The sequence below is a fragment of the Saimiri boliviensis genome, chromosome 9 (assembly GCF_048565385.1).
Source record: "Saimiri boliviensis isolate mSaiBol1 chromosome 9, mSaiBol1.pri, whole genome shotgun sequence".
NCBI lineage: Eukaryota > Metazoa > Chordata > Mammalia > Primates > Cebidae > Saimiri > Saimiri boliviensis.
This window is the reverse complement of record NC_133457.1, coordinates 48545069-48557421: the sequence shown is the minus strand read 5'-3', so window position 1 is coordinate 48557421 and position 12353 is coordinate 48545069. Positions and strand designations below refer to the sequence as shown.

At 35.8% G+C, this 12353-nt stretch overlaps 1 protein-coding gene across 3 annotated transcripts in view; it reads left to right on the top strand.

Moving 5' to 3' along the window:
- The window catches only part of RASA2 (RAS p21 protein activator 2), a 123090-nt gene extending 110992 nt beyond the window's left edge, over positions 1-12098 (top strand). For all 3 annotated transcript variants that reach the window (XM_039461886.2, XM_039461884.2, XM_039461885.2), the window contains 5 exons: positions 3501-3583; positions 4270-4478; positions 5213-5316; positions 5672-5861; positions 8763-12098. In XM_039461886.2, coding sequence (XP_039317820.2) covers positions 3501-3583; positions 4270-4478; positions 5213-5316; positions 5672-5861; positions 8763-8793 — 617 coding nt within the window. In that variant the 3' untranslated portion in view covers positions 8794-12098. The remainder of the gene's footprint in view (positions 1-3500; positions 3584-4269; positions 4479-5212; positions 5317-5671; positions 5862-8762) is intronic.
- The last annotated feature ends 255 nt before the right edge of the window (positions 12099-12353 follow it).

The window sequence follows — 12353 nt, the reverse complement described above, 5'->3', positions numbered from 1 at the left end:
ACTTTTTTTAATTCATTCATCAGTTGATGGACATTTAGGTTTCTTTTGGTTTTTGACTTGCAACGCAGTTGTAAACATTCATTTACAATGTATATGTTTTTGTGTGGATGTATGTCTTCAGTTCTCATGGGTCTATACATAGGAGTGGAGTCAGTGAGTTAGTAGGATATTTCTGTTTAATTAGGAGGTAATGACAACTTTAAAACCTGATTGCAGTCATTTAATAGGAAATTTAATGTACTCATTTGTATTGTGATTATGATTTATTTATTGTGATTATGATTACTACTTTGTTTTGTGTTTTCTGTTTACTAGGCTTTTCTTTTTCTTGGGTTTATTTCTCTCCCTTCCTTTTTTATTGGAGTAGTTAAGCATATGTATGTGCATGCACTCTATCTTTCTGTCTGTCTCTATTTAGTGAGGAAATTTGACTATCCTATTTTCACTTTTTAAATCCTTAACAAATTTAAACTTAAATGTTTATATTAATGTCTACAGTTGATCCAAGTCTCCATTCAAGCTGGCAAAGAACATTATCATGCTTTCAATCATTCTTTTCCAAGCATCTCCCTAAAGAAGTCATCTGGAATTTTAATACTTGTTTATCTTGTTTCTTTTACTTTTTTACATTATGCTTTAATGATTTTACATCCTTGCCTATCAATTTTCTTGATTTCTTTGGCTAGGCACTATCTTTTATATAACACATCTTATCTTTTTCCTAGATTCATTATTATTTTGTGGGAGTACTTCCTCAAAGAATTATTTCAGATGGGCTTTATGGCTGATAAGTTTTCTGGGTACTTGCATATACAAAAATGTGTTTGACCCTTATTCTTGAATTATAGTTAGAATACTCCATTGTTTACTGGCCTCCATTGCACTGATGAGAATTTTGGTATCACTCTGATTCTCAATCTTTTGATTCTTCTATCTAGAAACTCCTAGGACTCTGTAGCCTTCAAGTTCTAAGGTTTTTCTGCCTAGTATTTAGGTAGTTGTCTTTTTTCTCCTATCCCGCTTAGTACTTGGTGGATAACTTTGCATTTTTGAAGATTTCTGACTTTATCTCTGGGACATTTTTATCTGTAATTTTCTCCTAAATACTTTTATTCATCAGATGTTGAAACTTCTAAATCCATCCACCATGGTACTTATCTCTTCTATTTTTGATTATTTTTACTGTATTTTTGGAAAGTTCTCAGTAAAATCTTCCATTTTTACTAACTCACATTGCAGTTCACTCAACACTGTTAACTGAAATTAACCCTAATGATATCATGACAGTATATGTGCCTTGGAGCAATGCCCTTTCTCTACATATGCTGTGTTATAATTTGCCCATAAATAAATAAATACAGCAATTTTAAGGTAGGTGCATTCTTTGTGTATTCAACAAATCTAAGGCTAGAAACTCCTTGCAAAATTTAAAAATTCTCTGACTGTCATGCCCCCTGTAGATTAGTACCCAAAGACATAGGTCTCTGCCCCAATTTCTTAAACTCCTGATTTCCTCAGATGTTATCCTCCTTTGTTGCATGTATGTCTCTCCTTCAGAGTGCTGGTTTTCCTTAACTGTTCGGTGACTTTTTTTTTTTTTTTTCAGTGTTTTACTCATCTGTGTGTTTTGCAATCCATTTACCTACTTGAGTGTTGAGTAGCTTACTGCCGATCATTATGAGGGAGGGACAGGACAAGCTGCTGAGGGGCAGGACTGCTGTTGCTTGTCTTCTGGTGTGGGTACTCTCTCCTTCCCTTCTGAGAGTCAGCAGCTACCTGTGACTTTGCACTGCTCGGCAGCCCATTATGCATCCTTGCTGCTTTAGCCTGTGAATATATGCCTCTGTTGACTGCTGCTTAGCACAAACCAGGGAATGGAGAAGGCCTGATTGACCCAGCTGTTCCAGATGCAACTCACTGATTAATCATCCTGATGTATGTCCCCCCAGCCTTCAGCTGTCTATGTTCACTGGCTCTGGCTTGAAAGTCTTCCTTAACCACTCCTATTTTTGCAGATGTCTTGTCATACATCTGGCTTAGACTTCCTTCAGTTACTGCCTCCCTGCCCCACCATTCAATCTTCCACCCTCATAAATATAATCTCAACTGACTCTAGGAGATTGCTGATAGGCTTTCCTTATTATCTCATGCATTCATGATTTATATTTGTTAACTGCAAATGTCATTTCCTCAGAAAGTTTTTTCTAACCACCCAGTTAAAAGAACTTCTCACTTTCTATCACATCCCGTCAGTTTATTTTCATTGTAACATTCATCTCTATTTAATATTTATGGTCTTTTGTCTTTCCAGACCTAAATGCATACTCCTTTAGGAGCCTTATATGGTCTATTTATGGCTATATCATAAGTGGTTAGAACAGTGCCTGGTATGTAATAGACATTCAATATATGATAGTTGAATTAAGTGACTTTATCTTTTAAAAAATTATGTATCACATTTGCTTGAATTACTAAATTTTAGATTTTATACCAGAAACCAGGCTTTTCAAATATTCTGTCTTAACATCTCTGTTCAAGACAAAATAAAACAAAACAAAACACACCTTTATTAACCAAATAGTTTTCTTTAAAAAAAAAAAGCTGTACAATTAATTGGTTAAATAATATAAAATGCAAAGTTTCTTAACCTCCAGCACTTCCGTCTATATGTCATTTAAGCAAAGCTTGGGGGTAAAATAAAAGCAAAGCTTTGATTTTTCTAAGAACAACATTACAAAATGACCAGAAATCGGAAGTACGTTTGCTTATAGTTTGTATGACTATATGAGATATAATTTATTCTCAGGTAAATCGTAAATTGAAATGCATCATATTCTTATGTCATATTATTATGGAGCTCCTTTAGCAACCTCAAATGTCCGTAATGTGAAATTTCCAAAGTCTTAGGTTAAGGATTCACTCTACCAGATAAGATTTTTATTTTTGTTGTCTGCATCTCTTAAATTGTGTAGCTTCAGGTGGCTGATCAACCAGTATGGGATGATAATGAACAGTTTTTCAGTTTAGAGGATTAATCCCTTAATTAAATTTAGGTCAGAAAAATATAAAAATTCACATAGGTGGTCATAGTTACTGCTTGCATAGAAACTGCATGAAAGAAATGTTCATGTCTTGGCAAGTTTTGAGTAGGCTTCTTTTGCTGAGTTTGTTATTTTTTCAGTCCCCACATAATTAATATTACAAAATTTTGTAACATTCTTACTTTCTACACAGAGATCAAATTTAGTCCCACATTTTTCCTTGAAAATGTTTCAATATTATATGGCAAAGTAAAGCAGTAGTCACCTTACAGAAGACAATCAAAATTCCTCTGTTCCAGGAAACAAATACATATATATATACCATTTGTAAGTCTTCTGTAGGTTATTTATATTCCTGCCATCAAAAAGATGAGCTTAAACCCTACAGAATTAACCTCTCATCTTTACAATTCTGATGGAAATTACTTTAAATTTTTTCTACTTTTTTAAATTATTTAGGCAAAGATGCAATCTATACAATTCCAGTAAAAAACATTCTTGCTGTGGAAAAACTGGAAGAGAGCTCTTTCAACAAGAAAAATGTAAGTTATATAAATACTTAAAGCTTTCTGAACTGCATATATTACTTAAGTATTTGTATTTCAGGGTATTTGGTAATACCTTGTAATTCTGTCACCTATTACTTAAGTATTTGTATTCAGATTTTCAAGAGGTTGTTTATTGGATTAATAGTTCATAAATAGCTCACACTGTCTTAAAATTGTCTTTTATTGTTGATGCCTCATATAGCTTGCCTAGTTTGTTAAGTTACTTTTCTCAAGACTTCCCTGTTACGCTGCTCTACATGATATTCAAGTGTCTAATACAGTCCTAAGCTATCTGTACAGCTTTGTCTTCTGTTCTCACTCAGTACATACCATACACTCAAGCTCACCAGGATGATTTCTTTGTTCCTAAATATTTTTCTACTGCTTTTTCTTTATACTTTTTCTTCCACTGACAATTCCCTCCCTTTATTTATATCTATATGATAGTCCATTCCTTTGAATATGTGTGGCTTCTAAAACTTAAATTCTTTTGTACTGCCTAGTACCATGAGATTATGCTTGGGACTAACTTGCTTGAAACATGATGATTTCTAAGACATCTTAGCAGCAGTTATCTAGCCAAGCAAACCAGATTGCTATTAGGTACTTTCTTCTGTTTTGTACTGTGTGTTGGTTTTTGAACTCTTGTCACTAACTTTTTATCTTAATTGCTTATGAAGATGTTCCAAGTAATACATACGGAGAAACCACTCTATGTCCAGGCAAATAATTGTGTAGAAGCTAATGAATGGATAGACGTACTCTGCAGGGTGAGCCGATGCAATCAAAACAGGCTCAGTTTTTATCATCCCTCTGCATATATAAACGGAAACTGGCTCTGCTGTCAGGAGACCAGTGAAAACACTCTCGGCTGCAAGCCATGTACTGCGTAAGTTTCTTTCTGATTATAAAAGCAATGTTTCAAAATTTGATATTACATACAATGTTAATATTATCTGTCCATGAAAAGGAATGAAGTATTGATCCGTGCAAGACAAGGATGGGACCTTGAAAAATTGGGCTAAGTGAAAGAAGTCAAACATAAAGGCCACATATTATCTGATAACATTTATGTAAAGTGTTCAGAATAGGTAAATTCATAGAGACACAAAGTAGATTAGTGGTTACAAGTGGTTACAAGGAACAAGAGGGAGGGAGGAATGGGGAGTGCTAGTGGATGCAGAGATTCTTTTAGGAGTGAAGAAGATGTTCTAAAATTAATAGTGATTGCACAAGTTAAAAAAAAATTTTAAGGCAGTGTTTAAATACAACATGAGCTTGAACCAAGATAACAAGGAAGAAGGGCCCTTAGTGTTCTCTTTCTTATTTATGGAACAACCACTGTAGCCCTGTAGACTTAAGTAATAATGTATTGCTTTTGTGATGAAGCATAGGTTGTAGAAATGATTTTTGCTTTAAAATTTCCTTCCTTCTGATTAGAGTCACACAATAACCAAACCGCTCCTTGGCCCCACTTTATTTAACCGTCAAATGAAACTAAATTTCCAGACTTCCTTCTGTAAAAGTCTGTGCTTCTGTTTTTAGTCTCAAACCATCAGAAGTCCTTGGCATGTTAACAAAGTAAAATTCGTCCAATATCTTTATTTTTTATTTTTACCATAGTGGTGTCCCTGCAGACATCCAAATAGATATTGATGAAGACAGAGAAACAGAAAGAATTTATTCCCTTTTTACCCTCAGTTTACTTAAGCTGCAGAAGATGGAAGGTAAATACACAATCTATTTTTGTATAACTATAATCTTTCATTACCAATTCCTAACACATTGCTTTTAGCATTATAGAAAAGTTGCAAATACTCATAGATTTACCAAAATATTATTTATTTGAAAGTTGACAAACCCACAGAGGGGCATTTTTCATTGACATTCATGAAGTAAAAATACTGTTTTTGCATGAATATGATGATCCTACTAAATAAAATGTATATATTTTAGTTATCTCTGCTATTCCAAGGGAAATCCCCTCAGCATAAGACACTTGAAAAATTCTTATTTGTACTAAAGACTGCATTTATAGAATATGGTTGTCTGATCAGAGATTTATTTTCCTGCTCCTTGTAGAGGCTTGTGGAACTATAGCAGTCTATCAAGGACCACAGAAGGAGCCTGATGATTATTCTAACTTTGTAATCGAGGATTCTGTAACAACCTTTAAGACAATTCAGCAAATAAAAAGCATAATTGAGAAGCTGGATGAACCTCATGAGAAATATAGGAAGAAAAGATCCAGTAGTGCAAAATATGGGAGCAAGTGAGTAATTTTTAGGCTATTGTAAACATATTTTTAAACAGAGTTTGAGATTGCCTTTCCTGCCCTGTCCTCACACCTCTTGCTCACCCACATCTGTCAAGACCCAGCTCAGGGCCTTTCTCTGGTGCAAGTTTCCCTAGCCACTCAACAACTTTGTGTTCAGTTTAGCTGTCATTATTTCATTGTATTGGTGCTATACTTTATCGACTTTTTAATGTTTATTTATTTATTTATTTATTTTGAGACGGAGTTTCACTCTGTTGCCCAGGCTGGAGTGCAGTGTCACGATCTCGGCTCACTGCAACCTCCACCTCCCGGGTTCAAGCAATTCTGCCTCAGCCTCCTGAGTAGCTGGGACTACAGGTGCATGCATGCCGCCAAGCCTAGCTAATTTTTTGTATTTAGTAGAGATGAGGTTTTACTGTGTTGCCCAGGATGGTCACAAACTCCTGAACTCAGGCAGTCTGCCTACCTCTGCCTCCCAAAGTGCTGGGATTACAGGCATGAGCCACTGTGTCTGGCCTTAATTTTGGCTCATGTATGTATATAGATAGAGATGGAGAGAGAGAGAGAGAGAGCGAGAGAGAGAGAGAGAGAGAGAGAGAGTGTGTGTGTGTGTGTGTGTGTGTGTATGTGTGTTAGTTTTTGTAGAGACAGAGTCTCACTCTATTGCACAGGCTGGAGTGCAGTGCTGTGATGATAACTCAGTGTAACCTCCGACTCCTGGGCTCAAGTGATCCTCCCACCTCAGTGTCTGGAGTAGCTAGGACTACAAGTATGCACCACCATGTGCAGCTATTCGTTTTATTTTTTGTAGAGACAGGGTCTCACTGTGTTGCCCAGGCTGGTTTGAAATTCCTGACCTCTAGCAATCCTCCTGCCTCAGCCTCCCAAAGCACTGGGATTACAGAAATGAGCCACCATTTTCAGCCTGTCACCACTTTTACTGTTACTTTCAATTGTAATTCATTTGTTGACTACTTAGTAGCTCTTTGTTTTGTTTTTGTTTTTACTGATCCTCCTTCTACGGTACATAATAAGTACTCAAAAAAAAAAAATGAGCTATGAAAGTGCTAGAAGTATTTTATAGTTGACTTTTTCCGACCACCTCAGGTGTAGATGGATACTACAATGGATAACAACTGCAACAACTCCCATTTGTTGGGTGCTTACTCTACCGAGGGGCACTGTGCTTAATACTTTACAGCGTATTTAGATTGCTTTTAGCAGCAAGTTTCAAAGTCCCAAGTGAAGTGGCTTAAACAATAAAACATTTTACTCTTTCAAAGTAAGTAGTTAACTTCTACAGTTGGTTGATTTAGCAACTCAGCAATGTCATCAAGAAACACCTGCCACTCAGCCAACCTCAACCAGGTGATTTCTGTCTTCCTTAGACTTGTTCGCTCATGGTCACAGTTGAGCTGCAGTAGTTCAGAGCCCCAAATTTTTATATGACAGTATCCTGAGGCCGAAAAGGCTGTTTTCTCCCTACTTGAAGAAAGGAACCTTCTCTAGAGTTACCCCTAGACTTCCCTGAAACACAAGGCTGCCCAATGTTAAAGCAGAATCAGGATCTGTTTGCGAAGAAGTGGCTAGGGAGGGAGTGGTTCTTAGGCCAACAAATAACAGTGTTTGCCACAGTGAACACTCATTGATCCTCAGATCAGCCCAACTTGGTTTTATCCTCATTTTACAGCTAGAGAAATGGAGGCTTAGGGAAGTTAAATGTCTTGCCCAAGGTCACACAGCTGACCTAGTGAGGGGGCTTTGAATCCGGGCCCCACCACCTTAAATATTCTTTGAAAAGTATATGTATTAATAATTATATTTTTTATTGATGTATAATAGTCAATTTGACAGGTATAAATATTTATGTTCTTCTCAGATAGGTGCCTCAATTAGAAAGGTTTTTATAAACATCCTAATCCTGTCTTTTCTATGTTAATGTAATTGATTCTCTTCCAACAGTAATAATCCAGTTTCCTTGGAGCCCTGGGAATTTTCCATATGAGATTCCAGACAATCTTAGATAATACTCTGGCGGGTTTTGGGGTGTAGGGGAGCACTCGGCTCACCCCCTGGTAGACTCCAGGCTCTTGGTCTCTCGTTCTCTCAAGAACAGGCGAGGGGACCATGGCGGGTGTGCTCGTAAAGTAAATATCAGACCCAAAAAGTTTTTGTAGAAAAGTCATTTATTTAGGTAGAGAAAGAGAAAAAGGAGAAGAAGGGAGAAAGCTTCCACCAAGAGTGTGTTGAAGGGGACCCAAGTATGGAATCCAAAGGGGTGTGGAAGAAAAGGGACTTATAACCTGGGAGAAATTCCCACCTTCTCCAAGCCCCATGGCCAATGAAAAGAGTTTTTTTAAACTTCCACTGGAGTGATTGACTTTTGACCCTTTCCCACACCTGCCAAAATTAAAGCAGAAATTGTCAAATCCCCCCGATATAGAGGCATGAGAAGGGGGCATGGTGCTGGGAATTTTTTTGCCCTTAAAACTCTGTCCCCTTGTGGACCTGGAAAGAGAACACATTCCACTCATACCCATACACACCATACCACTTCCCGCTTTGTTTTTGTCTATTAAAAGAATATCAACCTCTACTGTACTAGGTATCTTACTGATTTTATTTACCCTATACTAGAGTGTAAGTTCCATGATGGCAAGGATTTTCTTGATCTGTTTTGTTTACTACTTTATCCTTAACTTCTACACTAGTGTCTAAGATTTAATAGATGGTCAGTAAGTACTCATCGAATTAATGAAACAAGATTTGGCATGAGAGATTTTCAAGTGAAAATACTAAATACTTAATGGATTTGTATTTATATAATTATATATTTGTCACCCTTTAACTTTTTACATTTCTTAAATTTTGAAAAGTGACTTTTTTCTTTTCTAGGGAAAATCCAATTGTTGGGAAAGCATCTTAGAGTTTAACAGATTGGTTCAGAAGAACTGGAAAATACTGTTTTCTTGGAGCTTTTCAAGTCATCATATATTTCGTTCGTAGTATTTAAGAATGAAAATTCGCTTCAATGTCATCTGCCTCCACATCGTATTTAATATTTAATAATTGAAATTAATCATTTGGGAATCCTGGTAGTGAGGTATAACTAGAGAATTTAAAGCCCAAGATTCCCTTCATACCTGTGTGAACCAATCCATGTTTCTGCAACTTATTTTTAATCAAAAGAATCTTCCTAGAAAAGCTTTTTAACAAAGGGAGAACTCCTCCGTAGCAAGAAACCGTCTCTTCTTATAACACTCTGTTCTGTGGACTTGTTTTCACTACCATCAGTGCCTGCTCTATACTGCCAACATTGTGTTTTACTAGAAAATTTCAGTTCATGACAGTTCAGAGCTTTTCATTTAGTTCTTTTTTTTTTTTTTTTTTTTTTTGAGGCGGAGTTTCACTCTTGTTACCCAGGCTGGAGTGCAATGGCGCGATCTCGGCTCACCGCAACCTCCGCCTCCCGGTTTCAGGCAATTCTCCTGCCTCAGCCTCCTGAGTAGCTGGGATTACAGGCATACGCCACCATGCCCAGCTGATTTTTTGTATTTTTAGTAGAGACGGGGTTTCACCATGTCGACCAGGATGGTCTCGAACTCTCGACCTTGTGATCCACCCGCCTCGGCCTCCCAAAGTGCTGGGATTACAGGCTTGAGCCTTTTTTTTTCTTTAAAAAAGAAAAAAAAGAAATGTTTCTCCTTTGGTCCATCAGTCATTACAGGTTCCAATCAAGGCAGTGATAGAAACTTTAGAAAACTGGCAGAGCATCCTTGAAAGCTGGTAGATCCTTTTGCCTATTTAAAAATGTAAGCAAAACTCAAGATGGGAGGAATCAGGGAATATGTGCTATTGTGTGCATCTTGTTTACATTTGGGATCAATGATGGCAGATGAAGTAACGAGACCACTAAAATTGTTTTTATTGTTTTAAATACCAGGTACTCATTTTCTTGATTTGAAAGTTTAACCTGACTTCTAAGGAAATCTCTTCTGAAAAAGAAAGTAAACAGGGAACAAAAGTGGTGGGAAAATCACTTGACTTCACCTGCTATTTCGTGTTGTAATAAGGGCCACCGTAAGGATGCCCTCCTCATAGTGTTAGGTTCTGATCTTTCTCGAGAACAGTCACTCGGCGCACTTTAATAATCTGGACTGCTCCAGATTATACTTTAGATACTCCATGGTATCTAATCTTTATGATCAGTTGAATGATCAGTGTTTAAGTCTAGAAATAATGCTTTCCTGAAAAATGTTTATATTTCATTGCTGTTTCCTTATTGCCTGCTAGCCAAATGGAATTTGGCCAAGCAACTGTTTGAAGACTTTCTTCCCCTAGAAATGTACTTTTGTCCTAAAAACCCTAACTGTAAATAAACAGTCGAAGCAAGTTGCCACCTTGAAATTGAGGGATACACTTTGCTTCATCAGTATTAAAAACCATGGTACTCTTTATTTTTGTCTTTTTTTATTCTAAATATTTTCTAAATGTGGTACTTTGAACCTTGGAGTATTTACATGTTTCTTTTCAAAACTGTGACTTATTACTGTAAGTCTACTAGTAGTGCTTTTTTTAGTTTCCCTGAGCATAAGCTATATTTCAAGATACACTTTGCCAATTATCTTATTGGTGGGTAATCGTTTTTAAATTATATTGTTATTAGGTAATTATTTTTAAAGACTACTGGCATACAATCAAAGTTGTTCCATAAAATAATACAACTGAGCAATGTATTTCTCTAAATGACTTGTAAAAATCAATGAGTTATGTTTAACTGCATTATGGTAGATTATTACTCCTGGCTCCTTTTAAAGACAAGTTTGAAAGAGTCCTTTAAATTTTATAAGCTTGTAGATTCCATAAACTATAAATATGAAAGAATTTAGCCATTTAATAAATTTCTCATTCTCAAATTACATTTAGATTAAAATTCCTTTTAAAAGTCTCTGAAATCTCTACCTGTGAAGAACATGTAAACATCACCAGGTACCAATAATTATTCTTTAGTGGCTTTTTAGTCCTCTGCTACTTTTTTTAAGGCAAAAGAAATATTCATCTAACATTTCTAATATCAAATTCCCAATTGTGTTTGTTTTTAAAGATCATGGCATGATCAGAGAGACCAAGGCTATGTGCATACGTAACTCTGGATTTGAAAGGGGGAGAGTTCAGCCATCTAGTTCTTTTCTTCACGTGACACTTTTAAACAGCCAGTTTAACTGGAATTAACTTGGCACAGCCTAAAAAGAAGTGATGTGAAATTAAATTAATTTTCTTTGAAAGTCTTTTGAAATAAGAGTCCATGTCAGTAGGACCCTAAGACAACCAAGAAATTTGCTTCCAGGGCCTTTATTCCTCTACCGTTACTTAGAAATTTTTTTTTATTTTTACTACCTGATATGCTTTCTCTACCTTTTCCACATTTGAAAACTTATAAGGCAGCTTACTTCATCCTAAAAACCTAAAAACTCCAGGAAGGAAAGAAAAGGGTGATATGGGGAAACTTGCCATAAATGCTGGTTCTGGTTCTTAGTGTAGCCATTTCCATCAGTTGAAATTGTGGTATGATCTGTTGCTTGTTTTGTTGTTTTATTTTTGTTTAGCTTTGTTTTTAATATTCATTTAATAAGATGATGGGCAATAGCAAAGGTTTTTACTCCCAGGAATATAATTTATCAAACTGAACTATTTTATTTGCCAAAGAAACTTGTTTTTAATATCACGGGTAATGGTTAGGTGTCAAAACTAGGCTTTTTTTATTAAACAAAAAAAGGCGACGAATGATATGGCTTTTATTTCTGTTTCTGAAGCCTGATTTCATTCATGCCAGGTTTTGAAAAACAGATCTTTTTATTAGTGAAAGCACCTTTAATTTGCTCTAACGGTACATCCTGTAAAGACAGAATTCTGCATAGCCTTTTAGGTGTCCTTACAGTATGTGAAAAATACAAGACTCATTGTAGAGTTAAATTACCAATCTTGGTTGATATTATCTGCTTCCATTTTTATTAATTTGGAAATTAATATGTTGCTAGTAAATAACGGTTTTTACAGTGTCCAGTTTGAAAATGTAAGTTATCAAAACTTAATGTAGTGAATTTGTGTAACCATGTTGTATTGTTGAGAATGTATTTTTATTTAAATTTTATTTTCTTATCAAGAGTATTATAAAAATTAACTTTTGTAACTGTCGCTTGGAAATAACTGAAATAAATTACAAGAAGCCTGTCTATTCTTTGTGAGACTGTATTTTCTTACTGATTTAGTATTTTCTTCTTGTTTAAAATTATTATACTTTGCCTATGAGTAAGGGAACAGTGGAAGTGAGAAGTCTCCCGTCAGAATGATGCAATCTGAAAAGTGTTCGGTATTCTTTTCTTGCACTTAAACTAGGCTGATTTTTGATGGGCTGTGTTCTTATATGTTCATTCATTCAACAGACTTGTTTTTAGGACCCACGGTGTTCAAAGCACCTTGCAGGCT